An 18,163-nucleotide genomic window follows, 5' to 3' on the forward strand; every position below is an offset into this window, starting at 1 on the left:
CCAGATATTATTAAACAAGACATCCCACAACAGCAGAAACTGTTCTAGTCTCATATTTTCATTTTTGTTGTAGTGAAACAACAAAAAATACTAGTTTTGTTTGGTAAAAAGTATAGAAAAAATAAGGTTTATTTAACAGTTTATTGCCGAGTGTGTTTGCACATACAAGGTATTAGACTTGATGATTGGTGATAATAAACACAAGACTTAATCAAAATAAAATATGAAAATGTACAATAGATTATGATAAACAAACAAACAATATGAGAGTTATTAAAGTGTTCAGTGTCTGAGTTTGGTTATGCCATAACTTCTCATGTAAAAATGTATAATGTTTTATAATGTGCACAATCAAACTGGATTAAAAAGAAGAATATCAGACAGAATATTTAATTTACCTTTAATACTTTTTTTTAAATGTAGTTTTTTTGGTAATATTACCCCAAACTTTCATAAAATAGTAAAATAAATCAGCTGTAACTGAGGAAGAGTTTTAACTCAGCAGGATCTGAAACATGGAAGTAGCATCTTTAATTTAGACCTTACAAACTAATGTTTCTCTTATTTTGGAATAGTGCAACCGGAAGCTGTCCCTCTGTCTTCCGGTCAGTTTGAACTACGTTTCATCTTCTTCTGCTCCTGTTTCCTGTGAAGATGGAACTTTATTTTGAAAAATACTATATTCATGTAAAGAGCAGAAATTGAACAAATTACACATATTGATCAGAGGAAACATCAATAATACAATAATTCAAAATTTGACAGAAAGGTCGGGAATTGAACAAATTTTTGACAGAGGAAACATCAATAATTAAAAAATAGACAGAAAGGTAGATAAATATACGTCATTTCTTTTCTATCTTATTCTGAAAACAGTGTGACCGGAAGCCGCTCTGCTCTGCGGTCACTTGACGGTTGGTCCTGGAGCTGGAACTTTATTTTGAAAAATACTATATTCATGTAAAGAGCGGAAATTGAACATATTGATCAGAGGAAACATCATAAATACAATAATTAAAAATTTGAAAACAGTAGAGCTACGCTCTCGTCTTTTTTTTCTGATCTTATTTTGAAAATACTATATTCATGTAAAGAGCGGGAATTGAACAAATTGATCAGAGGAAATAAAGTATATAAATATATGTCATTTTCTTACAATAATAAAGAAATAGACAGAAATGTATAAAGTATATAAATATGTCATTTTCTTTCTATCTTATTCTGAAAACAGTGAAACCGGAAGCTACGCTCTCCTTCTTCCGGTGATCATCTGAATTGTTTCCTGTGAAGATGGAACTTTATTTTGAAAAATACTATATTCATGTAAAGAGAGGGAATTGTACAAATTGATCAGAGGAAACATTTTGCAAAAAAAAAAGAATTTCCAGAATATACGTCATTGTTTTCTATCTTATTCTGAAAACAGTGCGACCGGAAGCTGCGCTCTTCTTGCTCTGCGGTCAGTTGACGGTTGTTAACGGTGTTTAACGGTGTTTAACGGTCGGAGTCGTGCAGACCTCCACCCGCAGACATGGCGTCGGACGAGCTGGCGAAGAAGCTGCAGTCACGACTGACCGCCACGCAGCGGCACGAGGAGGAGCAGGAGCAGCACGAGGAGCGAGGAGGAGCAGGAGCAGCAGCGAGGAGGAGCAGCGAGGAGGAGCAGCGCGAGGAGGAGCCGCGGCCCTCGCGCTTCCCGCCGCGGGAGCAGCAGCAGCAGGAGGCCTCGTGCGGGGAGCCTCCCGCCTCCTCGGAGCTGAGCGCGGTGTTGACCCGCAGACATGACGTCACCGCCGGCACCGCCGCGCCGAGACTCACGCGGGTGTTCAACCCGTACACGGAGTTCAAGGAGTTCACCCGCAAACAGATCAAAGACATGGAGGCGATGTTCAAACGGTAAGAACGACCAACGAACAACCGTTAACCGTTAACCCGTTAACCGCCGACCAACCGTTAACCGCCGACTAACCGTTAACCAACCGCCGCTAACCGCCGCGCAGCAGCAGCGGTTGGTCAGCGGCGGCTGAAGCTCCTGATGCGATTAAAGATGCTGCTGACGAGCTGTCACTCACCGTTACCAGGGCAACGGTTAACGGTTAACGTTAACGGGGCAACGGTTAACGGTCACCAGGGTAACGGTCACCACCAGGGTAAGGGCACCAGGGCAACGGTTAACGGCTCATTCAAATGAAACCAGAAGCTATGGAGGTCCACACGTGACACTACATGAAATAACATAAGAATTAAAAACCTAAAACAACTGAATGTTTGTATTAAGTGAGTTCATATTTCATAAATCAATATATTAATGTTCAATATATATATATAGATATGTGTGAAAATGTTATTTTGGAGTCCAATGTACACTAAAGTCTAAAATAATTTAAATATATTTATTTAAATATGAGTCGTATTAAAGTAAAGAAATGCAACAAATCCTTTAATTAAAAACCTGGAACATGTAAATAGTTCATATAAAAATCAATACCCTAAATGAGTTCATTTAATAGTTATATAGATATGGAGTGTTCTTAATGTGACACTAAAGTATAAAATTTAAATATATTTAAATATGAGTCGTATTAAATGTAAATAAATGCAGCAAATCTGTGTAATTAAGAACCTGGAACAAGTGAAGATTTGTATATTTAAACTCTATTTATTAATCAATTAATCATATCAGCTCTCAATTAAAAGGCAGTAAATATATCCTATGGAGGCCCAGATGTGACACTAAAGTCTAAAATAATGTAACTAACAGTCCAAAATACAAATATATTTAAATATATCAGTCGTATTAAAGTAAAGAAATGCAGCAAATCTGTGTAATTAAGAACCTGGAACAAGTGAATGTTTGTATAAAAGTCTGTATCCTAAATGAGTCATTTATTAGTTGCAGCTTAATTTTAAAAAATCTATTTATTGATGTGTGAAAATATTCCCAGATGTGACACTAAAGTCTAAATTAAAAGTTTGAACAATATTTGAATACATAATTCCATTTCATTCCCTAAAGCTGTCAGGTTACATGTAATGTTTCGTTGGATCAACAGTCCAAAATACAAAGATATTTAAATATCAGTCGTATTAATGTAAAGAAATGCAGCAAATCTGTGTATTTGAGAACCTGGAACAACAACTGTTTGCTTTGTGAGCATGTTAAAATGTTTAACAGTCAAATATCAGCTTTAAATATTTAACAAATATGGACAAATGTAATTAAACCCATAACAAATAACAGTGGCTAACACTTGTATTTGGTTAATACAAAGTCATACAAAACTATTGATTATACTGTTTATTTTTACATGAAATATAACCCATAATCATCTTACCGCTAAATTCACAGACGTTTATATTTATTGTATCTTTTGTAAACGTGATACAGAAACAATTCTTTGTGAAAAATCCCACAAATTTTGGACAGACCTGGAGTCTGTTTGTTTATTTCTTTAATCTTAAATATATGATCTTTTACTATGCAAATCTAGATGAGGTACCTCCTGAATATTTGATTAATTTCATTATTTAATATGCCAACATTTTTTAAACATAAACAAAAATTATCTTATTTACTCCGTTTTTACTTTTTTCTCTTCAAATTTAACTTTCTTCTCAACTCAGTTTACTGGACGATGGCTTAATAGTTGTGTATATATATATATGTTTATATATATTTTAAAATATACTTGTATTATTTGTGTGTATTCGCGTTAAACGACCTTCATTTGTTGCGCTACAAATGTTTGTTTTTTTACATTTTCCCAAAGAAAACCAAGAAAAGAGCAGCTGTTATATAGATATATATCTATATATATATATATATAGATATATATCTATAGATATATATATAGATATATATCTATAGACATATATATTCACATATAGATTAAAACAAAACGCTGCATTGTGTGGCTCCGTTCTCCTTCAGGACCGGAGTGAGATAACGAGCGTTCCTGTGGTTCCTGTGGTTCCTCCTCATGGTTCCTCCTCGTGGTCGGATGGTTTCATTCCTCCAGCATTCCCACAAACAACAGCTCAACTTAGTCTGTTTTCTTTGTGTTCCCAGAACTGGAACGCTGCCCGGACAGGAAGCTCTTTCTCTGGCTGTAATCAGTCCTTTATGCAAATGAAGGGACGATTGTGGTCGATTCCAACCCGGTTAACGATCTGATTCAATGGTGACAAAGACAACGTAACTAAATGCAACTTCTTTGTTCTACATTGAGACGCTTTAGAACAACAATTGGCTGATAATCGTTCAGGAATCACGGTGATGAAGCAGGAGATAAGTTGTGTCATCGCAGATACAAACAGCTCTTTGTCAGAAATGCACTGAATGCATGAACTCTTCTTCTTGCTCCTTCCATGTTTGTAAAGTTTTGTAAAACGTGTTTTTTGAGCCATAAACTCGATGATACGACTATTTTTTTAAAGAAACAAATCAATGCTCTTGTTGAAATTGTAGTTTTTGGGACAAACCAGCTGTTTTAGACATGTATTTGTATTGAGCACTTGGCTTTTCAAAATAAAAGCTGAGGGCTGAGAAGCAAATTTAATCTCTGACCCACTGACCAGGTAAAAAGGTGCCAAATCCTAAACAGGGTATGTTTCGATCGTATTTAAAATGCATCTTAGATGTCAAGGGCTAGTAGTTTAACAGAAAAGGGGGATTTAAATGTTTTATTTTAATATAAAGCTTGTCTAAATGCTATTTAAATACTATAAAAGTATCAAAACGTTCAATCAATGTAGAGAAACACACATTCTGTTTTCAGAAACTGTGTCTTTTAAAACAAGACGTCAGTAAGTCTGAACAACTGTGCGACATATAAACCATTCCGCCCATTTTAACCGTGTCCCAGTTTATTTCGGGTCACATTGTTTGTCAATGACGTCCGCTGACAGGAAGTATGAACATAGAAATGAGCCTGAAGCTCCACAGCACCCAGTGAGACAGCTGTTATCACCAACTGCACTCCACAGAGACTGAATCACTGATAGGACCAGTATTTATAGACGCTTTAGACAACTGTGTGTGTGTGTGTGTGTGTGTGTGTGTGTGTGTGTGTGTGTGTGTGTGTGTGTGTGTGTGTGTGTGTGTGTGTGTGTGTGTGTGTGTGTGTGTGTGTGTGACAGACTAATCTGTTCAGTCCAGAAACAGAGCAGTTGTTTCATTCCAGCTCTCGAGAACAATCCTTCTATGTTCTCAGTTTGAAATCTCACGTAGCTCCGTGAACAATCAGCCTGATGACATCATCACATACCGTAACCATAGACTGTATATACGAGGTGGACGTAGTCATCGTGATGTCACCCGTTGGTTTGTACCCGGCCGTTATGAAGCCTCGAGTTCGGCAATTTCGCCGTCGCCATTCTTGGATTGTGAACGTCGTAATGTTGGTTTGAACAGGAAGTGACCATATTAGTGACGTCGAGACGCCGTATACGTCTCTGGTGTGGACCTGTCAATCAGTGTGTAGCCCCGCCCTAAAGCATCCCCTGCTTTATGGTCTGTTTGACTCTAAATGGAGCATCATTTACTAAATGAACATCATGCTGTATTGAAGAAGACTTGAAACTAGAGATTGAGACCATAAACTCATGTTTACAATGTTTACTGAGGGAATAAATCAAGAGAGAAGTAGAGTCATTTTCTCATAGACTTCTATACAACCAGAGGAGTCGCCCCCTGATGGACAGGAGAGAGAATGCAGCTTTAAGACACTCTTTAAAACACCCTGCTAACACTGTGATGGTTTTTTTTTTGTGGTTTGCAGGTACGACACCGGTAGAGACGGCTTCATCGACCTGATGGAGCTGAAGCTGATGATGGAGAAGCTTGGAGCTCCACAGACTCACCTGGGCCTGAAGAACATGATCAAAGAGGTGGACGAAGACTTCGATGGCAAGCTGAGCTTCAGAGAGGTGAGAGTCAGACTTTAGCAGTGTGAACTTCACTGTCCTGTCTAGTGATTTCATGCATATCGAGGAAGCTTAATATGAACTTTGGTCTTCATCTTTAACTTTTGCACACGTGCTAAAGTCATAACTCAACGTTCTGAGGTGGACTAGCAGTGAATGAGGATGATGTTTAGAGAAACAATATTGCACGAACACAGCCAGACTTCTTCTGATCAAACTCTCTTCAGTTCCTGTTGATCTTCCGGAGGGCGGCGGCCGGAGAGCTTCAGGAGGAGAGCGGTCTGATGGCTCTGGCCAGACTGTCTGAGATCAACGTGTCCACAGAGGGAGTGATGGGGGCCAAAGACTTCTTTGAAGCAAAGGTATGAGTCCTCTCAGACAATTTAGGACTAGAAGTATAACAGACCATAGTTGAGCCGTGATCCATACAGATTATTGACACAGTTTAACCATCACAGTGTAAATAAAGTTTTACTGATGGTCGTTATCCTCAATATTCAGAGCTGTTTAACTTCCTAACACTAGCTCTAAGTAGATTATAATACTTCAATAAAACTAATAGTTTTGGATTTGTTTTAATCCATAAAAATACAATATTTAATATCCTTATGATTTGAATTGTGTGTTTTTATGAAGAAAAAAAACACAATAAATGACTTTAACAAAGTAAAAGTATAACATTTAGTATTTTTGATGGTTTACTGACTGAAGATTTTTGGGACGGGGCAAAAAAAGAGATTTGGATCCTTGTAGACCAGCTGCTATAATGAAACATCAAAGGAAACTGACTAAATGGATCATCAATGATCAATCATTAGTATCAGCGACAAAAAGCATGATCAGAGATCTGAAAGTTATATTTGCTCTCTTTCTTTTATGATGATCCGATCTGTGACTCAAAACAGTGATCAAATCTGAACTGTGAGTTTTATGATCCGGTTTGTGTATCAAGTCCATGGAAGTCTCCACAGACCGCCAAAATAAAGCTGTACTTGGGCACAGATTAACCAGATGAGAGGTCAAAGTCTGAAGGAAAACCGTGGTCCCTCCTTCTATCTTTTTAAGATAAGATATTGTATTGCACAGGTTTTTATTGTCATGTGGTCTACTGGGAGCAGAGCTGGTTGTGCAGCCTGACAGCAGCAGGAAGGAAGGACCTGCAGTACCTCTCCTTCACCACCGGGGGTGAAGCAGCCGGTGGTGAAGGAGCTGCACAGAGCTGCCAGGGTGTCCTGCATGGGGGGGGAGGTGTTGTTCATCAGGGATGACAGCTTGGCCATCACCCTCCTGTCTCCCACCACCTCCACCGTATCCAGTGGACACCCCAGCACACTTTCTTTTCCATAAGTAGTTGAATAAATGTGCAGTAAAAGTATCACAGAACTCTGGTTTTGTGTGTCACAGATGCAGGCTCTGTCTGTGGGCAGCAAGTTCGAGGCCGAGATCCAAGAGGAGAAAGAAGAACGCAAGAGACAGGAGGAGGAGAAGAAACAGAGGCAGGCCGCCTTCAAGCAGCTGCAGTCGGCCTTCTGCTCCTGACGACCTCTGACCTTCACGTCCAGTCGGTGTTACTGAGGTTAAACCAACAGCTTCTCATTCCACTCACACTTTAATCAGCCTCACGATTCGGGACGAAAAATAGTAAAAGATGCATTGAAGTAGATACGCACTAAAAATACTTGAAAATGCCTCGTATCACGTCACAGATAAGGTTTAATCATTCCAGACGTTATGCAGCTGTTCCATAGGAAACAATAAGGCAAAAACAAGCTCATCAAAATGTGAAATCACAGAAATATCATAGGTTTATTGTGCATTTCTGTGGACTTTTCTTCTTTGTGTCCAAACTGGAAGTTTTCATCTCGAGGTATTTTTACTTGTTAAGTCAGATTTAAACTGTGTTCAGTACGTTCTACATATGTTTGTTGTTTTTAACTTCCTGTTTCACTTTGTTCTCATGTTCCTCACCTTGCTAACACTGTTTTAATGGGTGTAATTAAATGTGCACCTTCTCTGCAACCTGCAATGTAATAGAAACAAGTACAGTAATAGATAATAACTATATCATAACAGTGTAATAACAGTAAGTATTGACGTCTAATAGTGTCGGTGGAAAATGAATCCTTATGCAACTTTGACTCTTTGCTCAGTGGTCTGATCAAACACTAAACAGGTTGTTTTTCATGACTGGTTTACAGTCTGTAGATTGAAACAGTCGGAGCAGATTGATGATGATTTGAAACTTTAACTCCCTGGTTTTGATATTGTGCATAAAAACAATCCCCAGATTACCACTAAAACTCAACTGTGAAGTGTCACCTTTCAAAATCAGGGAGGTTTTTTGTTTAAAGGAATAGTTTTGGGGTTTATTTGCTTTCTTACACAGGTGGAGTTGGGACTTGGTTAGCCTAGCTTAGCATAAAGAAACAGCTAACCTGGCTACACCTTCAAAGCTCACTAACATGTTGAATCTCATTTTTCTTCAATCTGTACAAAAACAGGAATTTTAAAATGACAGTTTGTGATTTTTAATTTGCACTTTTGCTCTGGAACTGTCATGAAGAACACTATTAATATCGGTAGTTCCAAAGCACACAACTAACCCTAAAAACACATCTTTTTATTATCACATTCCTGTAAATATACAGATGGAATAAATGAGATATAACGTGTGAATCAGAGAGCTCCACAGGTCTCCAGTCTTTATGCTAAGCTAGGCTAATCGTGACCTGACTCCAGCTCACTTTATCTCAGAAGGAAAGCAAATAAACCCAGTTTTTCAAATGTTAAACGATTCCTTTCAACATGTTTTCTGCGTCTGCACCACGGTGGACAGACTTCAGCTGCAGCAGTAGAAGCACACGTTCAGATTAAAGATGGAGGAGCGGCCTCCGTTAAACACGCGTACCTGTTGAACCAGGGTTCTCAAGCTCGGCTTGTGATTCTGTTTTTAGGATCTAAATTCTCGGCACCCCAGAACATTTTGCACAGTTTGATAAGTTGTCATGTGAATTTTTTGAGTCTGGTGTAGTTTAAATATTCTGTTTCCCACAAGCATGCAATGCATGCAGTGTGCAAGTGTCAACGTAGGCTAGATATTCTAATATATTTTAAATCAATTTAGCTTATGTCAGTGTAAAATAGATCAATGTTAGGAATCTACTGCAACCATGAATGCAGAACAAATGACTGAAGTTAGAAACAAGTGTTAAGCCTCACAGTGAAGCGTTCAAACAGAAGCTTCATGTGATTTAAACTCTAAACACAGACGACCTTCGACCTCACCTGTAGGTTTGCTTCTGATCCTGAACTGCTTTGTTATTGTCTCTGTAGTGAAAAGGTTTACTGGAACCATCAGTCTGCTTTAGTCTCTGTGGACACTAAATGAATCATTTATCTAAAACAGACACTTTGACGTGCTTCACACTGTGACATGAGACTTTATATTTGGTTGTCGTCTGATTTGTAGCTTCTCAAAGCATATGTAGTGTGAGTTTAAAAGGGAAACTCCAGTGATTTAATATTGTACTTTTATGAAATGAAGGAAGAAAAGACTCCCAAAACACTTGATCCTACATTCCCCATAATGCAAAGCTTGATGTCAGTGTTGATCGTCCTCTCCCCCTGAAGGTAAATGTCCAGTTCTTTAAAACGCTAAAGCCCCGTTTATGCAGCAGCAGACCTTCTGTTCTGAATTTAAAGCCCACAAGCTTGATTACATCACTGTGATGTCATTTTCTGAGGCTGCACAGAGCTCCTTCAGAGGACGTCATACTCTCTGCTTTCACGAGCTAAAGAGGACTTACCTCCTCTGGGTGAAATCAGTCATTCAGTGTGTTTAGTCTCTACAGCTGTTCTCTACACGTCTCTCTCTGGGACTCAAAACTTAAAGATTGAGATTTTAGCACTAAAAGGCTGCTCCACATGCAGCTGACTAATGAGGTCACTGATGACTAGAAGAAACTAGAACACTTTATTTTAGTGAGAGAACAGAAGAACAGCTGACAGTTAGTTCCTCCCATGAAAGGAATATTTGGGGAGATTCTCTTTCGGAGAGCGAGATGAGAATATGGATATTAATCTCATGTTTGTGTGTTAAGTACAGAGCTGCTGCAGCAACAAATACACCTACAAACACCAGTGAAGCTCACAGACATTCTGTTGTGAAGGTTAAAAGTGTTGAAACACTTCATTTCAACCCCGAAACTGTGGGGATGAAATGAATGTTGGTTCTGTTTACAGACACTAAAACCAGCGTTCAGTGACTGAAAGTGTTGTTCTGCAAAAAGTAGTTCCCTCGTCCAACTTCCCCTGAAGCTCACATTTCTGTTAATATTTAGTTTAAACAAACAAGATGTAAGCATTTTAATTGTTGACTTTTGGAGGGCTTGGTTGGCTTATTTCTGACAGATAAACCCTTTGCTTCTGCTTCCTCTACTTCCAGATTTAATGCTAAGCTAGGCTAACCATTTCCTGATTCCAGCTCTGTATTTTACACACAGAGATGAAGTGGATATTAATCTCCTAAATCTCACAAGGGAAGTGTTTTCTCCCCAAAATATTGAACTTTTTCTTTATAATGTGTTTTATTTTGTAATCCTTTGGACCACAGACGGGTCGTGGTGGTTCTGTTTGAGGACCATTGAGTATGAAGTTCACTTTAACATTCTCAACATAATAAACACATCTCCAATATGTGAAACCTAAAAAATGCGTAAAGAACCTGCTCGCTCCTTCGTCAGCCTTGGTACTGGAGTCCGTTTGGGTCGATATACAGATGTTCTGTACTGATGTTAAAGAACGCTGACTTAGGCAGCGCTCCACGTTAAGTGCAGTTCATGTGTCTGTCCCTTTATCCTACTCCGCAGTAATGTCTTTCATTTGTAGCATGTTTGAGTTGTCCTATAACAAAACTACTGTGTGTCACATACCTTCTTCGGTATTTGTTGTGGAAATTGACAATGTATTTTTTCATGAATAAATTAGTATATATTGTTAATTGTTTTAGCAGAGACTTATAAGTTGCCAAATATAAAAAAAAAGGTCAGTGAGATATATTTTTTTGGGCACTTGTAAAGATATTGTGTTGTAGTCCCTGTCAGAATGGAAGTTTGACTTGATTGCAATGAGGGATAAATAAAACTGATATTAAACAAAACTGAATCCATCTCGTTACTCACGAAAGACACTATTTGTCCTGTATGTATATAGTATGTCAAATAAAGTCATAGTATAGTATGTCAAATAAAGTCATAGTATACTATGTTGAATAAAGTCATAGTATAAAAAATAAAGTCATAGTATAGTATGTTGAAAAAAGTCATAGTATTTAAAAAAAAAAAAATAGTAAAAAAAGTCATAGTATGTTGAAAAAAGTAATTTTGTATAGTATGTCAAAAAAAAGTCAGTATAGTATGTTGAAAAAAGTCAGTATTTTAAAAAAAGTCAGTATTTAAAAAAAAATAGTCAGTATTTTAGTATTGTATGTTGAAAAAAGTCATAGTATTGTATACTAGTATATAGTGTTGTGTTGTGTTGTGTGTGTGTGTTGTGTTGTTTCAGGTTGTGTGTGTTGTGTTGTTGTTGTCTTTCTTTCAGGGTTCCTGGCTCCTGATTGGTCAGAGTTTGAGGCCGTAGAGTAATTGGAGTCAGCTGACCACTGCTTCCAGTCCATAAGCCCCCCCCATACTGGGAACTGTGGTCTTATTCCTCTGGCACCACCTTGTTGTATGTCAGACAGTTGATATGCTGTATACTTTATTTATTATTACCTTATTTAAACTGGCAGTATGTTTACCTGCCAGGATCTTTTGTTCAAATTTGCATTTTGGTTACAAAACTTTTATTCTAAATAGATTCTCTCTCTAGTTGATCTCTGGCTGACTTCCTTTGTTTTCTGTGGTTTTAGAGCAGGAACGTAACAATAGTATCTCATTAAGTGTCACAGTATAGTATGTTATAATAGAAAACCATAGTTTATTATATCATAAAAGTAAAAGAAACAACATAGTATAATATGTCCAAAAGTCATACAAAATAATATTAAAGTATTTTTAACAATTAAAAAATAAATCAAAGGTGATTATGTTATTAAAATATCACAAAAAATCAAACTTATAATGTTTGTCATAAACAGTTAATGAAAAGTCATAATAAATTACAGTCATTCCAAAGTCCCAGAGAGTTTCTTCAATAGTTTTCTATTCAACATTTTGATATTCAGTTCACATTCTCACCACATGAGGGAGCCTGAACGATCCTCTGTCCTTACACCCTCACCTCCTCTGTCCTTACACCCTCATCCTCTGTCCTTCCTCTGTCCTTACACCTCCTCCTCTGTCCTTACACCCTCACCTCCTCTGTCCTTACACCCTCACACCCTCACATCCTCTGTCCTTACACCCTCACATCCTCTGTCCTTACACCCTCACATCCTCTGTCCTTACATCCTCTGACCCTCACATCCTCTGTCCTTCACCCTCCTCTGTCCTTACACCCTCACATCCTCTGTCCTTACACCCTCACACATCCTCATCCTCTTAGACCCTCACATCCTCTGTCCTTAGACCCTCTGTCTGTCCCTCCTCCTCTGTACACCCTCACATCCCTTACACCCTCACCTCCTCTGACCCTTCTCCCAGGATGAGCAGCATAGCAGAGCTCCAGCAGCCGGTCCACTGGACTCCTGTCTCCGGTGTTTGTGTCCAACACCTGCTGTCGTTGTCCACATCTGTCCATCAGCCACCGTAGAGGCCGTCCTCTCCGCTCCACCTGTTCCTCCACCGTCCGTCCTCTCAGCTCCGCCCCGTAGGTGAACAACACCACGGTGCTCCTCCACACGTCGTTACCCAGAATGCCGAGGAACGTCTCCACGGCTTTCCTGTCCTTCTCCCTGAAGGAACCGACGGGGACGACCAGCAGGAAGGAGACTTTGCTGGCCTCGGGGCAGAGGGAGGGGCTCCGGCTGATCTCCGTCCGGACCTGTTGGGGGTCGGCCAGACCGAACAGACTCCACCCGGGGGTGTCCACCACGGTGACGCTCCACCCTGACACTCTGCCACACCCTGCAGAGCACCTGGTGGTCTTCACGTCCGTCTGAAACTCCTCCCTCTCCAGGATCATGTTCCCCGCTGAGCTCTTCCCCGACTTCCTCCTTCCCAGCAGGATGAGGCTCAGAGCCGGCTTAAATCCAACTGGTTCTACTGGGAATCCTGCAACAACACAGTGAAGTAGTTTTCACAACCTATTCTAAATGTCGGCGTTCTGATTGTGGGCGTAGAAACTCAAACCTCTGGGTTGATAGTTCCATCCTGAGGCGGTCTGCTCCCTCTGTGCCGGCCTCCCATCATGCATCACTGTCATTTCCATCTCCTCTCGTCCTCCCTGCGTCCTCCTCGTCTCCTTCATGCTCACCTCTCGCCTCAGCTCGCTGTACATCCGGTCCTGGACCTCTCTGGGACGACTGTTAGCCTCCATCATCTTCTGGATCTTCTCAAAGAGCTCTGAGACCTGAGCCTCCGAGGCCCCGGACTGGTACGTCATGACCTGGTACCGGTTCCCACATCGATCCAGCAGCCAATGAAGAGTCCGGCCCTGATTCCTGATGTGATGCTGGATGGGAAGACCTCCTGCAGCAGAGACCAGACCTCGTTGGTTGAGTTAGACCTCAATGGACTGAGCTAAAGGACTACGGCTCTACAGCTCCATGCAGCCTGAATACAATGACAATGCTAACGTACTTTAGCTCTGCAGGCCATTTCACCGACGCCATGATGTTTATTTTGCAATCAATGAACAGGAAGTGACCATATATGGACTGAGGAGGAGTGACGTAGAGACGCCGTATACGTCTCTGGTGTGGACCTGTCAATCAGTGTGTAGCCCCGCCCTAAAGCATCCCCTGCTTTATGGTCTGTTTGACTCTAAATGGAGCATCATTTACTAAATGAACATCATGCTGTATTGAAGAAGACTTGAAACTAGAGATTGAGACCATAAACTCATGTTTACAATGTTTACTGAGGGAATAAATCAAGAGAGAAGTAGAGTCATTTTCTCATAGACTTCTATACAACCAGAGGAGTCGCCCCCTGGTGGACAGGAGAGAGAATGCAGCTTTAAGACATGAAGCTTTGACTTCACTTTTTAGGACCGGAGGTTGCCTCCTGGTTGTGTCCTGATGAATGTAAGTCTTTCTTTCTTTCTTTTAATCATCTTGTGTAACCACCGTAAACATGGATGAACAACCCAACAAACACATCAATAAATCCCAGTGACACATAAACAGAGAATAAAGAAAAACAAATGATCGTTAGTTCACCTAGCTGGTCTCCGTGGGTGAAGAGGACCATGGCCTTCTGCCAGATGGGCGTCTGCAGCGCTCTGAGCTGGGCCTCCATGGCCCTCCACTCATCCTGGCCGAAGGTGGAGGTGGAGGGCAGCACCAGCAGGATGGCGTGGGGCTCCGGGTGGCAGAGGGTCAGAGCTCTGCTCAGCTCCTCAGATACTCTGTGAGGAGCGACGGAGCGGGGGGGCCACCCCGGGGTGTCCACCACCGCCACCTGGAGGATGACATTCAGTCAAAGTGGGCGGAGCTTCAGAGTTTAAAGGGAGTAAATATCAAAACTGTTAAATGAAAAACATTCACTTGTATTCCGCAGACGCAGCCGTTGGCTTTGGAGCTGCGAGTTGTTTTCTTTTGAAAGGCCGGTCTCCCCAGGATTCTGTTTCCTGCCGAGCTCTTCCCACTTTGTTTCTCTCCCAGTAACAGCACCACCACTCTGGACTGGTTTGGCTCCACACCTGACAAACAGACACACCACTCATGCAAAACTCAAAAACAGCTGTTCACAAAGCGTTTTTAATTTGAGTAACTCACGGTAAGAGGCAGCCATGTCGAGCTCCAACTCTCTCATGAAGCTCTGTGGATGTTTATCAAGGTTTAGCCGGGACACGTGATTACTGCAGCAGAGTCTCAAAGGTCACCAGAGAGAAACTCCTGAGAAGTTGTTTTGGTTAATAAAACTCTGCAGAGAAGATGAGGTCACACAGTAAATATACAGTGCTGCATCTGCTTAGGGGATCATCTAAAACTGAGATTAAACTGAGTCCAAATGTTGAGGTGTTCTTTATCTATCTGAGCTTTAATAGCAAGAAAAAAACACATTTAATGCTCTAACATGAGAAGTTTGATTGATTTTTTGAAAAAATGAGTTCATTTAATACACAAACTTAAACAGAATTGTATGAGTCTGTAACTTCAAATGTATTTCTAAAAAAAATCCAGAAAGTTTCCTGGAGAAGAATATATAATCTCTAGTTTCACATGTGTGAGGTTTGATCCTCGGCTCCAACTGTCCGAGGGTTGAAGTTTCCTTGAACGTTGCTTACAGGGAACAATGAATCATTTAGTGTTGATTCTGGCGCTCCTTGTGGACTAAAGTGGTAGTGTTCCTTCACCAGACTCTCTCTGCTGGATCTGGGTCTGTCCACGGTGGACTGGTCTCTGCTGGATCTGGGTCTGTCCACGGTGGACTGGTCTCTGCTGGACTGGTCTCTCTGGTCTGAAGGAGTTTCTGGTGAACCTTCATGATCTCATCTGGTTTCTCCAGAATCCGACCCGGTGGCTCCGATGATGAGCTTTAAGAATAACTTTATAGAAACAGACGATCTTCTCTCTGATGGTCTGGTTTACTGATGGAGGTCTATAGAGGATCAGGACTAAACTGAGACTGGATCAGGACCAGATTAAAGTTCCTCACTGTCACTTTAATATTATAACATTTCTATCAATAGATCCCTCTGAATTCTTCTCTCTGCTCCTTCAACGTTTCCCTTCATGTATTTATTTATTGTCGGTATTTTAAACTTCTACAGATATGTGAGGCGTGGGGATGACGGAGCAGGAAGTAATGGTTACTGAGCCGCCAGTAAAATGTTGTGTCTGTGGAGTTAAGCTGATAGGAAAGGTCAGAGTGAATTATGTCATAAAGATGAATTATATATCAAGTGTGATTCCACTATGTGCAGCACTAAAAAAGAATGTTACGTTCAGTTAGAATTACACCCTTTATGGATTTCTACTGAAAACTCTTTATTTTAAATTGAATCGATAAAAGAACATAATTATTAACCTTCATGTAAATAGTTTAATTCTCCTTTAAAGTAGAATTTCTAATAATAATAAAATATTTATTCTTTGCCGTTCTACATACATTTGTACATAGAAAAATATTAAACTGTATTAATACGGTGAAATGAAAAGAAAATGTTTCCCCAAAAACATTTTTTGCAAGAGAAGTAAATACTGGTCCTGACATCTAAGTCTGTGGTTTGTGTTCAAGATCAAAGAACACTGGAGACTACATTTCCCATGATGCAACACAACAACTACTAGCAGATTTTCATTGCACCGTCTGTCCCAGTAAATGTCTGTTTCATATATATATAAATATAGATATATGTATGTATACATAATATACATATACATATATATTGTTTTAATTCACCATGTCTAAGCAAATATACACATATATAGTTTTATATGTATATATTAATATATACATATATAAATATACAACTATATTATATTAAAAAACACCATCTCTAAGCAAATTATTTTCTATAGATATATATATATATAAAATATAACTGTGTTTAAGTCACCATATCTGAGCAAATATACATGTATATTTTATATATATATATATTTATATATACTTGTGTTTTAAGTAAACATGTCTGAAGATTCTCCGTCATTAAAGAGACAAACACAAAGCAGAACCACTGTTTTTTTTAACTTTTATTCATTCATACATATATATATATTCATATATATATGTATATATATATATATTCATATATATAATATACTCGTGTTTGACTGCCACTGTTAAAAAGTGTGACTCATCACATTATATCACCAGTCAGCATAAATAATAACTCTTTTTCTCTCTTGAAACCTGGTAAATAAAGTTATGGGTCGTGTTCAGCACCATTGAATAGTACATTCTCTGTATTGCATCAGGATATAAAAATATACAGATATAGTGTTTCTTTTTTCTTCTTCTTTAAAACATTCTTTTACGTGTTGTTCAATGGCCTGAAAACAAGAGAGGAAGAAAAGACCTCGCCATGACGACGTCGTCTACGTTATTCGTCCTCAGCTCGTCCGTTCACAGCAGTTTAGTTAAAAACATCAGTAGCAGCCACACGAGACACAACTTCAATAAAAACACAGGAGGGTCGTCCTCTCAAACATGTAACGCTCACAGAGCCACCGGGAGACAGAGTGAAGAAGAAGAAGAAGAAGAAGAAGAAGAAGAAGAAGAAGAAGAAGAAGAAGAAGAAGAAGAAGAAGAAGAAGAAGAAGAGTGTTGTTAGGAGGCGAGCAGGCCGGTGGGCTGAAGAGCTTCTTGTAACCACGACTGTCCAGTTCATCCACAGTTCAAAGTGATGATGATGATGATGATGATGATGATGCACCCAAAAAAAACAATATAAATAATAACCAGAAAAAAAAAAAAGGTCAGAATTGCAACAAGTGAGTTTTTTTTTTTAATGTTTTGAGGCAAACGAGAAGAGCTGAAGAGGAAGATGAGAGGTGTGTCTGCAGCAGTGCATAGAGAGGGACGGACGGGATTATTGCCCTGTGACAGCCTCACACACACACACACACACACACACACACACACACACACACACACACACACACACACACACACACGCACACAGGCATACAGTGAACACACACCTCCACCCAGAATGAGAAGGACAGATCAGTGAAGACGGAGAGAGAGAACGTGGTTCCTGTGGTTCCTCTCTGGTGGAGGGAAGCAGCCTCCATGCTGGTGGAGGTGTGTGTGTGTGTGTGTGTGTGTGTGTGTGTGTGTGTGTGTGTGTGTGTGTGTGTGTGTGTGTGTGTGTGTGATAAATGTCCAAAAAACAAGTCCATGCTCCACCAGCACTCTTATTACCCCCCCCGTCTGTCCGTGCGGTGACTCCGTCGTCCTCGTGGAGGCTTCACATCCGCGAGGAGGAAGCGAGCTCGTAGAACAAGACGTAGGCGTCGCTGCCGCGCACTTGGCTGGAGGACATTGGCGTTACTCTGGAAAGAAAAGACAGAGGAGAGGGAAACGTTGCATTGTGGGTAACCAGAGTGATGCTGAAGACAAAGACAGAAGCGTTTGACACCAGGGTTCCCGTCATCCTCGTTTAAGACACACAGTCTGTATGTAAG

The 18,163-nt window shown here is 40.0% G+C and overlaps 3 protein-coding genes across 5 annotated transcripts in view; 1 reads left to right on the forward strand and 2 right to left on the reverse strand.

The window, feature by feature from the left end:
- The first annotated feature begins 1,531 nt into the window (after nucleotides 1-1,531).
- efhd1 (EF-hand domain family, member D1) lies at nucleotides 1,532-11,073 on the forward strand. The gene is made up of 5 exons (XM_054599246.1): nucleotides 1,532-1,608; nucleotides 1,654-1,896; nucleotides 5,781-5,928; nucleotides 6,153-6,287; nucleotides 7,330-11,073. The coding sequence occupies exons 1-5, from the start codon at nucleotides 1,532-1,534 to the stop codon at nucleotides 7,462-7,464; spliced, it is 738 nt and encodes a 245-aa protein (XP_054455221.1). The 3' UTR covers nucleotides 7,465-11,073.
- A 1,165-nt stretch (nucleotides 11,074-12,238) lies between these two features.
- On the reverse strand, nucleotides 12,239-14,839 carry LOC129095253 (GTPase IMAP family member 8-like). Its single transcript, XM_054603627.1, has 6 exons — nucleotides 14,804-14,839; nucleotides 14,573-14,727; nucleotides 14,246-14,486; nucleotides 13,215-13,553; nucleotides 12,556-13,136; nucleotides 12,239-12,253 (listed from the first exon to the last, which is right to left on the reverse strand). The coding sequence occupies exons 1-6, from the start codon at nucleotides 14,817-14,819 to the stop codon at nucleotides 12,248-12,250; spliced, it is 1,338 nt and encodes a 445-aa protein (XP_054459602.1). The 5' UTR covers nucleotides 14,820-14,839; the 3' UTR covers nucleotides 12,239-12,247.
- A 1,912-nt stretch (nucleotides 14,840-16,751) lies between these two features.
- usp2a (ubiquitin specific peptidase 2a) overlaps nucleotides 16,752-18,163 on the reverse strand; it is a 43,263-nt gene continuing 41,851 nt past the window's right edge. For all 3 annotated transcript variants that reach the window (XM_054598215.1, XM_054598229.1, XM_054598222.1), the window contains one exon: nucleotides 16,752-18,031. In XM_054598215.1, coding sequence (XP_054454190.1) covers nucleotides 17,947-18,031 — 85 coding nt within the window. In that variant the 3' untranslated portion in view covers nucleotides 16,752-17,946. The remainder of the gene's footprint in view (nucleotides 18,032-18,163) is intronic.

This window comes from Anoplopoma fimbria, chromosome 1, assembly GCF_027596085.1.
Source record: "Anoplopoma fimbria isolate UVic2021 breed Golden Eagle Sablefish chromosome 1, Afim_UVic_2022, whole genome shotgun sequence".
NCBI classification, from domain to species: Eukaryota; Metazoa; Chordata; class Actinopteri; order Perciformes; family Anoplopomatidae; genus Anoplopoma; species Anoplopoma fimbria.

Coding starts and splice junctions, on each gene's coding strand:
- efhd1 (XM_054599246.1), top strand. CDS start 1,532: ATGGCGTCGGACGAGCTGGCGAAGAAGCTGCAGTCACGACTGACCGCC. Junction 1,609..1,653: donor CACGAGGAGGAGCAGGAGCA/GCACGAGGAGCG, acceptor GAGGAGGAGCAG/CGAGGAGGAGCAGCGCGAGG. Junction 1,897..5,780: donor ATGGAGGCGATGTTCAAACG/GTAAGAACGACC, acceptor TGTGGTTTGCAG/GTACGACACCGGTAGAGACG.
- LOC129095253 (XM_054603627.1), bottom strand. Junction 14,487..14,572: donor GCTGCGTCTGCGGAATACAA/GTGAATGTTTTT, acceptor GTCATCCTCCAG/GTGGCGGTGGTGGACACCCC. Junction 13,554..14,245: donor CACCCACGGAGACCAGCTAG/GTGAACTAACGA, acceptor TCTCTGCTGCAG/GAGGTCTTCCCATCCAGCAT.